The sequence below is a fragment of the Phaenicophaeus curvirostris genome, chromosome 1 (assembly GCF_032191515.1).
Source record: "Phaenicophaeus curvirostris isolate KB17595 chromosome 1, BPBGC_Pcur_1.0, whole genome shotgun sequence".
NCBI classification, from domain to species: Eukaryota; Metazoa; Chordata; class Aves; order Cuculiformes; family Cuculidae; genus Phaenicophaeus; species Phaenicophaeus curvirostris.
Genome location: NC_091392.1, coordinates 91,390,214 through 91,407,128, shown reverse-complemented (window position 1 = coordinate 91,407,128; position 16,915 = coordinate 91,390,214). Strand labels below are relative to the sequence as shown.

General features: G+C 41.7%; 2 protein-coding genes across 6 annotated transcripts in view; one reads left to right on the top strand and one right to left on the bottom strand.

Annotated features, from left to right (window-relative positions):
- TBC1D23 (TBC1 domain family member 23) overlaps positions 1-10,555 on the bottom strand; it is a 36,172-nt gene extending 25,617 nt beyond the window's left edge. For both annotated transcript variants that reach the window (XM_069868117.1, XM_069868124.1), the window contains exons 1-3: positions 10,442-10,555; positions 2,761-2,872; positions 2,429-2,534 (exon numbers count right to left, since the gene is read on the bottom strand). In XM_069868117.1, the coding sequence (XP_069724218.1) occupies positions 2,429-2,534; positions 2,761-2,872; positions 10,442-10,479 (256 nt within the window). In that variant the 5' untranslated portion in view covers positions 10,480-10,555. The remainder of the gene's footprint in view (positions 1-2,428; positions 2,535-2,760; positions 2,873-10,441) is intronic.
- A 3,046-nt stretch (positions 10,556-13,601) lies between these two features.
- CMSS1 (cms1 ribosomal small subunit homolog) overlaps positions 13,602-16,915 on the top strand; it is a 240,226-nt gene continuing 236,912 nt past the window's right edge. The window contains exon 1 of one of the 4 annotated variants that reach the window (XM_069868225.1): positions 13,602-13,798. In XM_069868225.1, the coding sequence (XP_069724326.1) occupies positions 13,738-13,798 (61 nt within the window). In that variant the 5' untranslated portion in view covers positions 13,602-13,737. The remainder of the gene's footprint in view (positions 13,799-16,915) is intronic. The other 3 variants (XM_069868235.1, XM_069868253.1, XM_069868261.1) reach the window with 3 other exon arrangements.

Genomic DNA, 16,915 nt, shown 5'->3' with positions numbered 1-16,915 from the left:
CATGCAATTTCAGTTTAATATTAAACACCTCTCTATAGATTTTTAATGAATAATATTTAATGCATTTATAAATTATGTATTTCAGAAATACGTTTGTTTTAATCCATTTAAATTATGTCAAATTCACTACAGTTAAACTGACTTACAGTAAAAAGAAAGAATAAACATGGTATGTCCTGGAGAGGGGGAAGAGATGCCTACACACTACATTAACGCAGAAGCACTAAATTTCTCACAAACATTTCCCCCCCCCAGCTACAAGACACCCACTAGTCTCATTACTGTTAATTAAAGTTTTCATTACTGGAGTCTTTAATACTTTCCCACCAAAGCTAGTCAATATTTGGCATTACCTTTCCTCCACATCTCAGGAAAAGAAAATGATACATAGAAATCAAATATCATCTGAGGATTTACTTTAAATGTGAAGACTACTTGCTTTGCCAAAACATTGAAATAGAGAGATTTAATCCAATCCAGAACTGAAATCTTATATGACCTTCATTCTTAACTAACTTCTCATTTATTACTTTAATTCAGTTGAATATTTTGTTACATACTACAAAATATTTGGAATAAAGACAAAAGCAGAACTAACAGACATTAAAAGTGCTTGATTTTGTATGAATACAAGTGGGATGTTTTACCATCTTCCAGAAAAGACACTGTGGTTAAATCACAGAATCACAGAATAACCAGGTTGGAAGAGACCCACCGGATCATCGAGTCCAACCGTTCCCATCAAACACTAAACCATGCCCCTTAGCACCTCATCCACCCGTGCCTTAAACACCTCCAGGGAAGGTGACTCAACCACCTCCCTGGGCAGCCTGTTCCAGTGCCCAATGACCCTTTCTGTAAAGAATTTTTTCCTAACGTCTAGCCTAAACCTCCCCTGACAGAGCTTGAGGCCATTCCCTCTTGTCATGTCCCCTGTCACTTGGAAGAAGAGGCCAGCACCCTCCTCTCTACAACCTCCTTTCAGGTAGTTATAGAGAGCAATGAGGTCACCCCTCAGCCTCCTCTTCTCCAGGCTAAACAACCCCAGCTCTCTCAGCCGCTCCTCATAAGGCCTCTTCTCCAGCCCCTTCACCAGCTTTGTTGCTCTCCTCTGGACTCGCTCCAGAGCCTCAACATCCTTCTTATGGTGAGGGGCCCAGAACTGAACACAGTATTCAAGGAGCGGTCTCACCAGTGCCGAGTACAGAGGGAGGATAACCTCCCTGGACCTGCTGGTCACGCCGTTTCTGATACAAGCCAAGGTGCCATTGGCCTTCTTGGCCACCTGGCCACACTGCTGGCTCATATTCAGTCGGTTGTCAACCAACACACCCAGGTCCCTCTCCTCCAGGCAGCTTTCTAGACAGACTTCTCCTAGTCTGTAGCACTGCATAGGGTTGTTGTGCCCCAAGTGCAGGACCCGGCATTTGGCCTTGTTAAACCTCATGCCATTGGACTCTGCCCAGCGGTCCAGCCTGTTCAGATCCTTTTGCAGAGCCTCCCTACCCTCCAGCAGATCGACACTTCCACCCAGCTTAGTGTCGTCCGCAAACTTGCTAACACAATGAAATTTCTTCCATCCCTTTCCTTTACAGGACAGAGAGATAAGGGAAATGAGCCCAACTAGATTCTAGAGCCAGAAAACGTAGAACTGCATTTTAGAAGTAGTAGGTATGTGTGTAAGCACACATGCATGCAATGACTCCATCCTTTGCCTTAACTTTCAGTTGTGCAAGAATAAATTAATGCATGACAGGTAATAAAATAGAAGATTGTCTTATTGATGCTATAAGATGTAGTATCCCAATTTATGAGTCAGCATTGACTCCATCACTTGATCGTTGATACTAACACTGCTGCACGGTGTCAGGGATTTGGCCACTTTTGTGATCAGTTGACAACCACATCTTATGGCAGCTCCTTACAGACATACTGGCACCCTGCTTTTACAAACACAACCTTTCAATTTTGCCGAAAACATTCTTAAAGAAATACCTTCCAAAAAACACTCTGTCAAGTCCAAAATGTTTAACGTATTTCTTCAAAATGCAAAAATGCATTTTGGCATTTTTCAGTACAAAATTTAAGTCACATTATAGAAGGACTGTCTGATTTAAAAGATGAAGCTTGGAAAAAAAAACCCAACTTTTCTTAGCTTATGGAACTTTCCTCCCATTTGGTTCTGACCATGCAAACAATCACTTACAAGCTAATACTCCACACCTCCATTTCAGAGCCAGAGTACAAATAAGATACTACTGGTTTTTTACAGGCTTTTTTCTGATTTTCTCAGCCTCTCATCTTCCTCTTCAAAGCTTTCTCCAAAACATAAAAATAATTCAGGTTATTTAATTCAAATAACAAAGCCCTAAGACAACTGAAAGTACAGCATTTTTCACATAGGTGATCTAAACGTAACTGAACTTACCAATTAGCTCTTGGCAATCTTTATGAATTATAGTCTGCTCTGGTAGGTCTAAAGAGCCATCCCAGGATGCCAGGCTGTCTCCCTTTCCTACAACATTAAGTGCAATCTGAAAACAAAAATAGAAAACCCTCTGAACATTTTAGTACCCTTTTGTAGTTACCCAAGTATTGAACTCGACGAAAAGGAGAATAAGAAAGCTGAATCAACATACATACTTATTAAAATTACAGTACTACATCTCTTCTGTATAGATGTCTAGTAATTACATCATTTACCTCAAATCAAACACAACTTCAAGTATGTCCCGTTTCTTGATTTAAGCTCCTATTTACCTTCCAGACTTTGGCTCTCAGATCAGCAGGCAATTGCCTTCCTTGAATGATGTTTCTCACAGTTTCAAGATCACAGCCTCCTTCTTCTAGAGCATCTGCAAGATCTTTTTCCCTATAATAAAGATACAGAATGTATTTATCAAAAATGTACTATAAAATATTTTTCAATGTTTATCTATTAAATAGATGTAGACTGGAGGCCGCTATCAGGCAAAACCCTTACATATGTAAAAATAAATTATCAAACCATTTACCAATTACTGAAAATAAATATTTGTAAATGTTATTTATTCCTTTATTTTTAAGTCTCCTTGTTAAACTTGTAATCCCATCCAGTTTACATATGAGAAAAAAAGAGGATTTTTGTTTGCCTTCATGAAGTGGCAATATTGCAAAACGTATCATAGAAACGCAAATTTATTTACCATTTACAACTTAAATACAGAGCACATTTTCTCACACACACTTTGCATTCAAAGCTAAGACTACACCTAAATTAGATGGCAGAGCTATTTTAAATAAAATACTACATGACCTAGAAAACATGAAACTTATTCCAAAGATCCAGAACAGTCAGCTTCTAGCCCCATCTTTCCCTGGAAGGGGGAATAACTTTTAAGTAAACCTGAGTTTTACTGAACTATAAAATTCTAGTATCATAAGCGCAGACATGGGCACAAGACTGATTTAAAACATACATTTGCATTCAGAAATGACTACTTTACAATCTCCTCTGACAACTTCGGCAGCCTGTTTCAACCATTCCACATCATCAACAATGACAGAAAATCACATCTGATGATTTCAGGAATTTCAATGTTACATAGCACAACAATGGCAAAACACCAGATTCGCTGGAAGAATAGCAGTGGCAGCGAGATATAGGTCCTGTAGGCAAAACATCTCCCTTATTGTATCCTCTTGACTGTTCTCTACTAGCTCTGAAAAAGGCTTTGCTTCACAGACCTGAGGAGTTAAACACACAGCTGGGAGATTTATAGCCAGAGCAAAACACAGAATGTGATTGTTTATTCAGGAGGGATATTCAAGTATGAAGATGTGTTCCTTGTGAACACTCATCTATTTACACATGTGTAACAACAGATGTCAAACTATTATCAGCACAATTCTCAACCCACATCACATACTATGTAGTCAATTCCAAACACCCATGGAAAAGAATGTCAGCTGTTGAGTTCTGTTTCTTTAATTTGCATACATCCACAACTAATTCCATGATGTAAAGCTCCTCAAATCTGGTCTTCTGAAAGCTGAACACACAACTTTCTGATTTTCTAAATACCCTATTTGATAAACAGCTTCAATCCTGTAAGAGAGTATGCGTATCCTTAACAATAAGCAACGAGCTAGCCTTAATTATGACTTCTCAAAGTATTTCCAAGTTTGCAGAGTCAGCACTGTTCCTTGCATTGTATCAGCAGTTTCTCTGCCAGTACTTTTTTAGTAGCACTTTAAATCATGACTTCCCTCATTTTCTTGTATTTTTAGTACTAAAACAAAAATCCCAAAGCCCACTTACTATAGAACTAGAGCCAGGACAGGTGAATATTCTGAGCCTGAGATAGGAAATGGCATGGAAAACATACACAAGCACATTTGCACATCAGTCACCTATTCTGCTGTCTGACTGTGTACATAACAATCAACACTGGAAAAATTAAAACACCACATCACTTCCCCTGAATAAAAATAAAGTATTTCCAGGACATTGACACAAAGAGACCTAGCACTCAGCAGAACTGCAGAAACTCTGGGATGATCTAGCTTCAATAGAAGCCGACATCAAAAACCAGCTGAACAGAGCTAGATGCTCTCAAATGTATTGCAAGTTTCTGCGCATACTACGTAGGACAAGCTGTCTAGAAAGCAACAGCTAGGGCTTGCATTATAGCACACAAAACACAATCAGCCGCTACAAATATTATCCAAGTATTAAATAGGTATGTAGAAATAAATGCAACAGCTTGCATGCATGTTGTATTTCAGGTGGAAAGGTTCTGAAGTGCAATACTTAAACTTTGTTCCTGTGTCCTCCAGAGAAAATAATTTGCAGGGGGAGAAAAAAAAGGTAATTTAACATACATGAAACAACACTTAAAAAGACATCCACAGAAATCACAAAAACACACCTGGCAAAGAATGTTCCGCAGATTCATGAGTACTAATTCCACCAGTTACTTGTACTTAATATTCACAGCTTAAAAAGCTGTGTGTGGATTAACATAAAGATCAACTTCAACATGTTACCTGCAAACCTGTGCTTCCTCGGTTTGTTTGACAGTATACTGTTATTTGCAAAAGCTTCTTTGTAAAGCCATCAGTATTTTGTACACAGTGACAACAACAGGCAGAAGCCAGCTTTACTACCCTACTTTAGAACTAAGAATCTGATATGTCCATCTCCCACGTGAAGACAATTATCACATTGAGTTAAATTAAATAATGGGGCAGGTGGAAAATGCATTATTCTATTTAGAGTGACAATTCTCTTCCTCCGCCAATTCCCAAGACTGTTCACAGGCTAAAAGTGAGAACTCTTCAAAATTTAGAGAAAAATTCTTATAAATATTCTATTCACACTAACTTGCAACATACTATGAAAGGGATTTTGATTCTATCTGTAAAGGGGCTGCATTTTACCTTATTTCAGCCTGCACTATAAATGTCCCAGCAACCTGCATCCCTGTGTTTCATGAGTGAAGATCAGCTAGGAAGATTTCCGTTCATATGGAGAGCTGTTATAATTACTTTGCAAAGAAGGCAGTACTTCTCTTTTTAGGCAAATTCCTCTTGACCCGATCAGCCTCCTTTCTACTCTACTACGGCTCAGTGCCTAATTCTCAGTGCTATTCTAAATTTTGGCTAGATGTGTACAATTCCAGCCTATACCCAAGCCATGGCCTGAAAGGTTAATTCCCATAAGAGACATTGTTCTGAGTGTTATAACACACGATATTGCTACTAGTCTATCTGTAGTAAATTTCCACATTTAGCATCTCTGAATTTCATGCCAGTCCAGCAATATACCATAATCAATAGGTAACTATTGATATTCAACATGTTGTGGGGTATTTCTAAGCAAATACAACTGAGACATGAGAGCAAGCTGGAGGCAGAAAACAAGTTGATCAACTGTTGGGACTTGAGCTTCGCTTTCTTTTCTTTAAGTACTATTTATTATATTAATATATGACTGAAGTATTTGGTAATAATCACTAACAAATACTAATGAATAGATTAAAATGTTGTGGGCATGTGAACAGCAGGGAAATGATAGTAAGAAGTATTTTGATAAACTACAAATACATACAAAGGAAGATACATAGTACTAAGAAAACAGATTACAATGCCTGGAATGTATCTGCTAAAGCCTTTATGTCTATTAATTTGTTACTAGGAAAGACAGATCCCTCTGAACCACTTCTAAGTCAAAGTGATCTTTTGGAAGAAATGCTTCAAATGTTTAAAGCTTTAATCTGCAATGGGCATACTTCTAATACAAATTCATTACTTTCGCAGTCCAATGGGCATCTTACACATGTACCAAATTCATCACCTAAAACACACATATCAGTGTAAAACAAGATGATCACTCTTTTTCCATGTACACTACTACAAACCTGCCTGTTAAAAGATATTATTCACTGGCTTGTAAGAGGTTTAAAACACAATCTCACTTAGATTATATTGCTTACCAAACTGCTTCCCATATTCTGACCACTGAGCTGATGTTGGTGTAGTATTTGAAAAGCCTCTTTGTTATTTTCTCCCCCACTGCTCAAGGGGCATTCATCATAGCTGCTCACGATGTGCTCTAGAAGTCCACCATCGCTTTCAGTGTGAGAACCAGTATTGCTCAAACATCTGCACACATAATTCCTAAAACAGAAGTAAGGCTGGTACCAGCTGAAGCCTTGACAAGACTATCATCAGTTTTAGTTTCTACAAAGTCACTGTCTGCTAAGATGTCAAATACATCCAGTCTGCATGTTTTCATATATTTCTGATAATTGCAGCATGCAAAGAGAAAGACACATATATCACAACGCTGCCATCAAAACTATGAGGACCACCTGTACATATTCATGTTAGTGCCAGACCGGATTAATTTGTTCAAATATACTTCAATTATTTTTGTTACTATGAATGTAGAACTAAACTGCATTTTAAGCAAAGCACTTCACATGAATCTCATAATACAGGTTTATGACACATAGTAATCACAAACAAGCTTTACTTAGAAGAAACCTAGGCAAGTCAACAGAGCTGACAAACATTCCCAGTGCCAACGACTAACATAAATTTATTTTTACAGTCATCATTCTACCTTCCCAGAGGAAAGATATAAGCTTTCGCTGCCCCAGAAAATGCTTTTATATAATCTAGTTATTCTGGTTCCTGCTTTTAATTCAGTAGTCTCCTGACTACTGGTAAAAAGCCTCAGTAAGAGCTATATTAAATCAAAAGTAATGAGAAACATTTGTTCCCTACTGAAAACAAAGAAACAAAAACCAATCCCTCACATTTACTTCAAAATATCCACTGTATTCAGAACATCACTGAATGTTCTTTTCCAACACAATTTTAGAGAAAAACATTAACTCCCTGACACTTTTACCTCTACTTTTTCCTCAAGTGTGTTAATTTTGCATTTAACTGAAAAACTTTTTGTTCATATGTTTTCAGAAGAAATATCATGGCTCCAAGAACTAATAAGCCAGATTCTGAGCACAGAGAATAATACATATGCACTAGTTCTGTCACCTGGTTGTCTGAAACAGTTGGAGTGTATTTTGGGACCCATAAGATGAATGATTCCAATACAAAGTTAAAAGCACGGAAACAATTCCATCTGTGGTTAGAATTATTTAGTTAGTTCAGGTCTTAACTTTCAAAGTATAGATCTTAAAATAAAAATACTTATCAAATTCCCTTGAGTATTAAGCAAGCATCTGCAAAAAGATCTTAGATATAGATTAGTAACTGTTTATATCTTTATCTGTTTGAGAACTGGAACAAGAAAAATTAAATCATTAATTTCTTTGATAAATGAGGAGACAAAAAAAATATAACTTCCAATTACAAATATTTTAACTACAAAGTCCACCTTGTATGTATTTACACATCCTCTTGACTAGAATTATTGTATGAACTTAAGTTATCCTTAGAATGATCAAATAAGTAGACAAATAAAAAATAAACTAAGATTTAACAGCACAGCTTGAAAGCAGCCTGCCTCATTTGTGTTTCACAGTATTCTTAGCTTTGGATACAGATATGTCTTCCAGCATCAAATTCTCAAAATAATTTTAAAGAATATGTGGAATAGTTACAACATATTTAATTAACAGATGAAATTTTTTCTCACGTCTAAATCAAAACTGTTGATAAACTTCCTGCACGTACTGAAGAAAAAAAGCTGACAATCTCATCTCTCAGTAACTCCATGCAATAATTTTTTGGGGGTGAGAGGTGGTTGGATTTTTTTAAATTGTATTGTGCAGTGGCAAATTTCCTGGCTTTTTGTTAAACAGAACACCAAGGAGTCAATATGGATGCCAAGACTTTGAACTCATCATTAGTTTGTGTCACGCCCCCCCCCCCCCGATCACACCAGCACTGTATGTCAAGTTGACAGAGAAAGAATTAAAAACAGCATTTCATGTTAACAAGCATATCTAGATTCTACACACTCATGATGCTGTCACAGTCTCTAAACATAAAATTACGTCTGCCTTTAAACCCCACTAAGGAACTGAATAGAGGATGAGGAATCAGCACTGCAAGTTTTGTTCCTAACTCAGTTCAAGTGTACACAGGTATCATTTTGTGTTCTGATCATATTTTTAAAACATGAAATGTTATTGCACCATGCTATACACTTCAAAGCTATGCATGTGTAGCAATCTACATCGAAAAGCTTATTCAGAAGATACATGTTATAGCTAGAAAAACCAGTAACTATTCAACAAGCATTCAAATATGTATACAAGACAGCAGTTTAAACAAACAAATGAAAAACACCTCACGGAAACTCACTTTTAAAAAATCTAACAACAAAACAAACAAAAAAAAAGGTGAAATTTCTAAACAAGCAATAAGGAATAGAAGTGTACGTTACAGTGTACGTTACAGTGTACAGCTCTAGTAACAGGATGCATTCTGGTATATTACTGTAGTATTTACGTATAAGCCCCTCAAACTGCTCCCATAAGGACTTACAAAGTCTCTATCAAATGCTCCCAAGTTTGTCTGTTCCAGTGGTAGCGGCGTATCAAATTTACTACTGTTACATTTTGAAGCTGCCAGTCAGAATAACAACAATACAGGCTGAGCCTCGAAATGTCTGGAAACCACACTTGTACCTCATTCTTAACCAGGAATTTCAGCAATTCATTGTGATGTGGGTGACTGTAATATTCTTTCAACATTACTAATGAAAGAGGTTTGAAGTATTTTTTTCAAGGATATTGCACCATGGTTCTTACAAATGTCCAGGGTTTATATCTCCAAGTGTCAACACCACACAGTCAATAAGTCTGTGCTTAACTTTGTAATTCTATGTCCCAACAGTCACGCCTATATTTAGAAGTAATGCTTATGCAACACTGTACTTATAGAAAAAGGCTTCATAAAGTTTGAAGCTCTAATTAAAAGCAAAAAATAGGCTAATAAACTACACCAATTCACTTCCATTTGTTATTAAATGATATTTTGTTGTTTTATCCAAGAGCTGTATCTGCTGAACCTACCTAGACAAAGAACAGATACCAGCTACATACAGCCTGTCTGTCACTTCTGGCTTCTTTATAATGAGATAACTAGGTGCAAAGATAGCTGAGCTTCGCTAGCAAGAAACTTTGAATACACCACATGAAGTAAAGCCTAGAAGTAAAAACATCAGATCAGATGTAATCATAAAAACAGGTTTATGATCACTTAAAAAGCAGATGGTACAACAGGTGTATGAAAAGTGCGTATGTGGAAAGGACAAAGAGCAATGCTGTGACACAGAACAGGAAGTAATCACACGCAATGCAAAAGCACCAAAAGAAAAACAAAGTGAAAACGCGCAGGAAAGGAGATATGGAATGCAGCAAGAAAAGCTTCAGTGCTTAAACACAATGTCTATTTAAGCCTCAGTAATCTTAAGTGAATAAACATGCAAAAAGTACTAAAATCACATCACAGTTACCATCAAAATGATCCTTTACATGCTCCAGAAGTAATCTTTATTATCGTCCTAGAGAATCTACGTAAAACCATTATGAATAATAGATGTGCCAGAGGAGAGCGGCACAAGCAAAATCATTCAGAAAGCAAGCCAGGACCTATTGTTGGCACCTACGCTTGAGCAGGTACGCAGAGAGAGGGGAAACCGAATTGAACAAAGCAGTCCGGGCAGACAGGCGCCCATTAAGGCTGTCATTTTAAACTGGACCAGCCGCCTCACTCCAGAGCCGGGCCGGGCAGTGGGGACACCGGGGACACCCGGTACGTGGGGCCGCCCCCACAACTCCTGACAAACAAGGGGCCCCCGTGGGGTGGCGGGGAGGGAAAACAGCGACGGGCAGGAGGGTCTCGGTCCCTGTCGCCTACCAGCGCGAAAGCGGGAGAGGAAGGGAGCGGGAGGAAAAGCACCAACACCCTCGTAACTCACCAGCTGCGCGGCGGCGGCGCCTCTTCCCCTTCCGCCATAGCTGTTGACGTGCCGCCTCGGCTCGGCCGTAAAGCGCGGACGGGTGGTGTCGTTCTTCCCACCCCTTACCTCCCGCCAACATTCCCCCTCCGACTACCCACCCACCCCCGCTTCCCGCGCGCCGGCTCTCGTCCCCGCCCTTCCCGTACTGTCGCGAAGAGAAGGCGTCGACCGTAAACCGCGAAAGCCGGGCAACAGGGCTGGGGCGGCGCCTGCATGACAAGGAGCGGGGACGGGGGCGTGGTCTGAATGAGGGAGGCGTGGCCTGAGAGGGCGACGTGATCCGAGAGGGCGAGGGGGCGTGGTCTGAGGTGGGGGCGTGGCCTGGAGCGGGGCGTACGCGGGGTTGGTCAGATGGGCGGGGGTCAAACGGGGAAGGGGCGTGGCTTATGGGGCCGGGTTGTGGGCGTGGCCCGGGAGGGGGCGTGGCCAGTGGTGTTCGGGGCGGGTTTTGGTTCCCCTGAGGCCGCGGGAGGCGGGGCGAGCGGAGCGGGGCGGGCGCGGTTGCGGGGTTTAAATGCCAGGAATCGTTTAGGTTGGAAAAGAGCTTTAAGGTCGTGGAGTCCAGCCGTAAACCTAACGCTGCCAAGCTGACCCACTAAACCGCGTTCCCTAAGCGCCGCATCTACACGTGTTTTAAACGCCCCCAGGGATGGCGACTCCATCATCTCCCTGGGCAGCCTGTGCCACTGCCTGAGAACCCTCTTGGTAAAGAAATTTTTCCTAATATCCAATCTGAACCTCTCCTAGTGCAGCCCGAGGCCTTTCCTTCTCATCCTGTCGCTTGCGAGAAGAGCCTAGCACTCACTTGGCTACACCCTCCTTTCAGGTCGTTGTAGGCAGTGACAAAGTCTCCCCTCAGCCTCCTTTTCTCCAGGTTGAACAGCCCCAGTTCCTTCAGCTGCTCCTCATAACACTTGTTCTCCAGCCCTTTCACTAGCTTTGCTGCCCTTCTCTGGACTCGCTCCAGAGCCTCAATGTCCTTCTTGTAGTGAGGGACCCAAAACTGAACACAGGATTCAAGGTGCAGCCTCACCAGTGCCCAAGACAGGGGCAGAATCACTTCCCTGGTCCTGCTGGCCACACCATTTCTGATACAAGGCAGGAAGCTGTTGGCTTTGGCCACCTGGGCACAATCATAGAATCTTGGAATAATTTGGGTTGGAAGGGACCTTAAAGATCATCCAAGGTCCAACCCCCCTGCCATGGGCAGGGACACCTCCCTCCAGCCCAGGCTGCTCAAGGCCCCACCCAACCCGGCCTTGAACATCTCCAGGGATGGGGCAGCCACAACTTCCCTGGGCAACCTGTGCCAGGGCCTCACCACTCTCATCATGAAGAAATCCAAATTCTTCCTTATGTCTAGTCTAAATCTGCCCCTCTCCAGTTTATACCCATAAACCCCCTACAGCCTGTATCGTGCCGGCTGTCCTCCACAAGCTGGAGACGAAATGCACAACTTTAACACAGAACCCTCTTTCCAAGGGCTAAAGACCACCTGGCAATGCTCATTAGCAACCCTGGGCAGAACACCACTAATTCCTCCATTATGCACATTCCTCACACAGTCGCACCCTCACAGGAAGAAAAAAACCTGTATAGTTCTACTTAGGTTAAGAAAAATTATTCAAGTAACTTACACATGGAATAACAGTACCACCTTATGATAAATCCATATCCTCACACTTGCCTGGTTCACTTCCACAGCTTGCTTTTGGGTGCATTCCAGTAGGTAAATGTCCAGACCTGAAGCCAGAGCTGCTCCTGGGAGGAGATACAGATGCATGCTGAGCCCTGACAGCTGGGAAAGGAACACAGTGTTATCCTGTACACATTTGTTCCTCGGGAAAGGTCATATGAATAGTCTGAACCAATCTCGTGGCATCAAATCAGATTCAGGCAATTTAAAAATACAGATATTGTGAAGGAGACCAATATCTCAAATTCCTTTCCTCTTTCCCTCTTCTTCATCTATATTTTTTCACTAAAAAAATGCCAACCCCAGCTTCTCCCACCCCCCTTCCTACTTTTATTACTTAGGAAGAAATTCCATAACATGGTGATACTGAAAATGATGCCAGCAAATAAACTCTGTAAGACTCATTTTGGAGTTTTAGAAAACAAGCATCCTTTATCAGTCCTGGGCAACACAGTGACCTCCATCAATTGTATGCAGCAAGACAAGAGCTGGGACAGAATATATTTCCCACTTACATGCATATGGATAATTTTTCCCAGCAGCCTTAAGCATATTCTATTACTTTCCAAGGTCTAATTTTAATGGGATTATGAACTTCACAGCAGTCAAAGCTGTGGCTCGCTTGGAGCTTTGGGGCCAGCTCTGCCTGCCCTGGGAGCCAGGGGAAGGTGCAGACAGAGGGATTGCAGCAGCACCGCTGCTCAGCACGGATCAGACCGAGCACACGGCGTTATCAGCTCCAGAGAATGAACAGCGTCTGGAAAAACACTGAAAGAAACCATGCTATCAGAGGGACATTCTGCCTAACCTTCAGAGAAACCCAATTCCTTAGATGAATTGAACTCTAACTTAAATCACAACTATTCCACTTTTTGTAACAGCGACTACTTCTTGTATCAATGTTCCCGAGGCATCACTCTCCCCTCGGCCGCCTGAAACGCTAAAAGCGAGATGGGTGGGGTGTGGGACAGAACGGGGACGGATCGCACGGAGGGGTAGAGGGAGAGGGGAGGGGAGAGGGGGAGGGAAGGAAAAGGGGAAAGGGGAAGGGGAAGGGAAGGGAAGGGAAGGGAAGGGAAAAGGGAAAGGAAAAGAAAAGAAAAGGGAAGGGAAGGAAAAGGGAAGGAAAAGGGAAGGGAAGGGAAGGGAAAAGGAAAGGGGAAAGGAAAAGAAAAGGGAAGGGAAGGAAAAGGAAAGGAAAGGAAAGGAAAGGAAAGGAAAGGAAAGGAAAGGAAAGGAAAGGAAAGGAAAGGAAAGGAAAGGAAAGGAAAGGAAAGGAAAGGAAAGGAAAGGAAAGGAAAGGAAAGGAAAGGAAAGGAAAGGAAAGGAAAGGAAAGGAAAGGAAAGGAAAGAGGAAAGGAGAGGGGAAAGGAAAGGGGAAAGGAAAGGGGAAAGGAAAGGGGAAAGGAAAGGGGAAAGGAAAGGGTAAAGGAAAAGAAAAGGGAAAGGAAAAGGAAAAGGGAAAGGAAAGGGTGTCCCGCATGCCGAGGCGCAGGCGCGGCCCCGGGGCGGAGCCATAAGGATTGGCGGCAGCATCGTCATCATTATCAGCAGCAGCATGGGGGACACGTTGGAGGAGCCGTGGTGGGAGACTCCAGCTGGGACAGGCGGCAGCCCAGGTACTCGTCTGCTGTTTTTTTTACGCTGGGGTTCATGCAGTCTTCCTGCGGCTCCTTCCTCCCCAACTCTCCTCCTTTCTTTTCCTTTCCCCTCCCCCCCAACCCCTGCCGCCTGTCCCTTCTCTGCTTTTAGTTGCCTTCTCCCTGTTTTCCTCTTCTGTGCCTTTTTGCCTTCCTGTGCCCGCTTTCCCCTCCCTGCTCGCTGCCGATGGTTGTTTTGCTTGGAAGCAAACGCCCCGCAGCCACGTGAGGTCTCATCTCTGACCCATCGCACCCGGGGTGGTTTAGAGGATGAAGAGCCAAAACAGCAGGACTTGAGTAACACCAGGACCCAACTCGATAGAAATGCATTTAAGCGAATTTTAAAAAGCAGGGGGTGAAGAAGAAGAAACCTGCTTAATTTGAGTTCAGAGCACAGCGTTTGTAGGTTTACATGAGGTGCTAGAAAGACACTTTTTTTTTTTTCCTTTTGAGGGTGGTGAGGCACTGGAACAGGTTGCACAGAGAGGTCGTGGATGCCCCATGTCTGGACAGCCAGGTTGGATGAGGGTTTCAGCTGCCTCATCTAGTGCAAGGTGTTCCTACCCAAAGTGGGGGGGTGGGACCAGGTGATCTTTAAGGTCCCTTTCAACCTAAGCCAGTCTATGATTCTAAATAGTGTTTTCTTCCATAACTGGGCTGCTTTGATTAAAGTATGTAGCATAATGGTGAGACCGCACCTCGAAACCTGTGCTCAGTTCTGGGCCCCTCACCACAAGAAGGATGTTGAGGCTCTGGAGCGAGTCCAGAGAAGAGCAACAAAGCTGGTGAGGGGGCTGGAGAGTAGGTCTTACGAGGAGCGGCTGAGAGAGCTGGGGTTGTTTAGCCTGGAGAAGAGGAGGCTGAGGGGAGACCTCATTGCTGTTTACAATTACCTGAAAAGTGGTTGCAGAGAGGAGGGTGCTGGCCTCTTCTCCCAGGTGACAGCAGACAGGACAAGAGGGAAAGGCCTCAAGTTCCACCAGGGGAGGTTCAGGCTGGACATCAGAAAAAAAATTTCGCAGAAAGGGTCATTGGGCACTGGCACAGGCTGCCCAGGGAAGTGGTCGAGTCACCATCCCCGGAGGTATTTAAAAGGTGGGTGGATGAGGTGCTGAAGGACATGGTTTAGTGATTGATAGAATGGTTGGACTCGATGATCCTGTGGGTCTTTTCCAACCTAGTGATTCTGTGATAATGTGTGTTGAGTGTCATTACTGACATGAAGTTCTTGCTTACTGTTCTGAAAGGCCTTGGAAATGGTCAATCCATAGTAAAGCCTATGGAAGGAAAAATGTCTGTGGTACTTGAACAACATCACCCATGTGCTCACTGAGATGTCTCTCACATAGCCTTTGCCATGTAAACTGGCAGGAGTTAAGGAGTGTTTTCTACAGCCATTGCTTTTTGGAGTGTGTTCCTTTGGCTGGTTCACCTCTTTTCCCGGTGCTAATAATATCGACTCCTATACTTGACTTTTGTCAATGTATCTTAGAACACTTTACAGCCTGTGGTTACATCTGTAATGTTGAGATTTAATGTGATAATTTAGGTAGATCTGGGCAACTAAAACGATTTTAAGACTTTATTGTGCCCTATTTATTTGGTTTTTGTATGTATATATGTGTGTGTGCGTGTGTATTTATACGTAAGTAATATGTAGGCATTGGAAGTTACCTGTGTGGGGAGACTTCATGTCTTCCAGTGTCTTGACGATGGTTGCTTATTTCCTGTGAAAAAGTTTGTTGGAGAATTTGAGAGAGAGCAACGTGAAAATTCTATGTATGTAATAAAGAGGAGGTCACAAGCCCTAATGAGGCTCCTGAGCGTTCTGGTTTTATTTTCAGTCTCACGTAGGTTCCTTAAGCAGTTCCAGTTTCCATGGTAAATGGCCTTTGTTAGGAGATTTTCATTCAGGAGCTCTATGTATCATAAGAGCATACCTGCCAATCTGTTCTGCCAACCAGAGGTTTCATTTAGGGTGGGTAGTAAGCTGATTTTTTATGTTGGCAACTTTCCTTTATGAAGTGGATGCAAAGCAGGACTTGGATGATCAACTTCTGACACGATGGATAAACCATCTGACTTTGAGATGAGACTGTGCATCTCAACTCTTCTGGTTGTGTAAAACTCCATGGAGTTTTTCCAATTGCATTGTTGAGCTACTAAAATAATTTAGATGGGAAGAAACTTCTGGAGGTGTCTAATCCAGTGTATGCTTAAAAACACTGTATGACCTTTACTCCAAGAATATTCCCTGAATGTGTTATGAGTAATGGTTACAGGTGAGTGTTCTGCAAACTGTATACTCTGCTGTCCACGTCCCTCTCTTGTAAACTTGTTGGCAGGATCTTCGTATAGAGCCTGTTGTATTAAGTTAACACAAATTGTGGGTAAAGTAAGAAGAACTTCTGTTACTTTTATTTTGTGTGGCTATTTTTTGTATACAACAGGTGTAGAATCAAAGGTTAATTTGTATTGCATCTTACGGATACTGTAAAATGCTTTTTGAACAGTTGACATGAAATAGGAAATAGGGGATTACAATGTTAAGCAGCAATACAGGAAAACAATTTCCTATTAGCAAGCACTTTTGACAGACTTGATTGTGTTTATTTTTGTGAAACATCAAGTTTAGTTAAAAAAAGTTTATTGTTTAACTTTGTTTGCTGACCTCCTTAAAAAAAGAAACAAACTAACATCTCTGCCACAACTGTAGGTGCAAAGCGTAAGGATTCAGAATGTGCTTCTGAAATAGTGATCTTTTGCCAAGTCCTTTAAGACTAGCCCTAGAATAAGTCCTAAACAATATAATCTTCTTCCTAATAACTCTGCCCTCAAAACTGTCTTAGATTTTTAGCAACTTGCAGTTGAAAGAGTCTCCTTTTAAGGTGGAGCATATGAGAGATGTTCAGACTCGCTTCAAGTGTGTGAAAATTTATATCCTAGTATATGGATATATTAGTTTTTAATTTGCTTTTGGCTACATCTTTGAGAATTTATTTTAGGATCCGTATTCAAGGTTAAAGGTAATTTCTCTCACTTTGAGACGTGAATATTTACCCTGCTGCAGGTAGTTTACAAATGGAAAGAGACAAA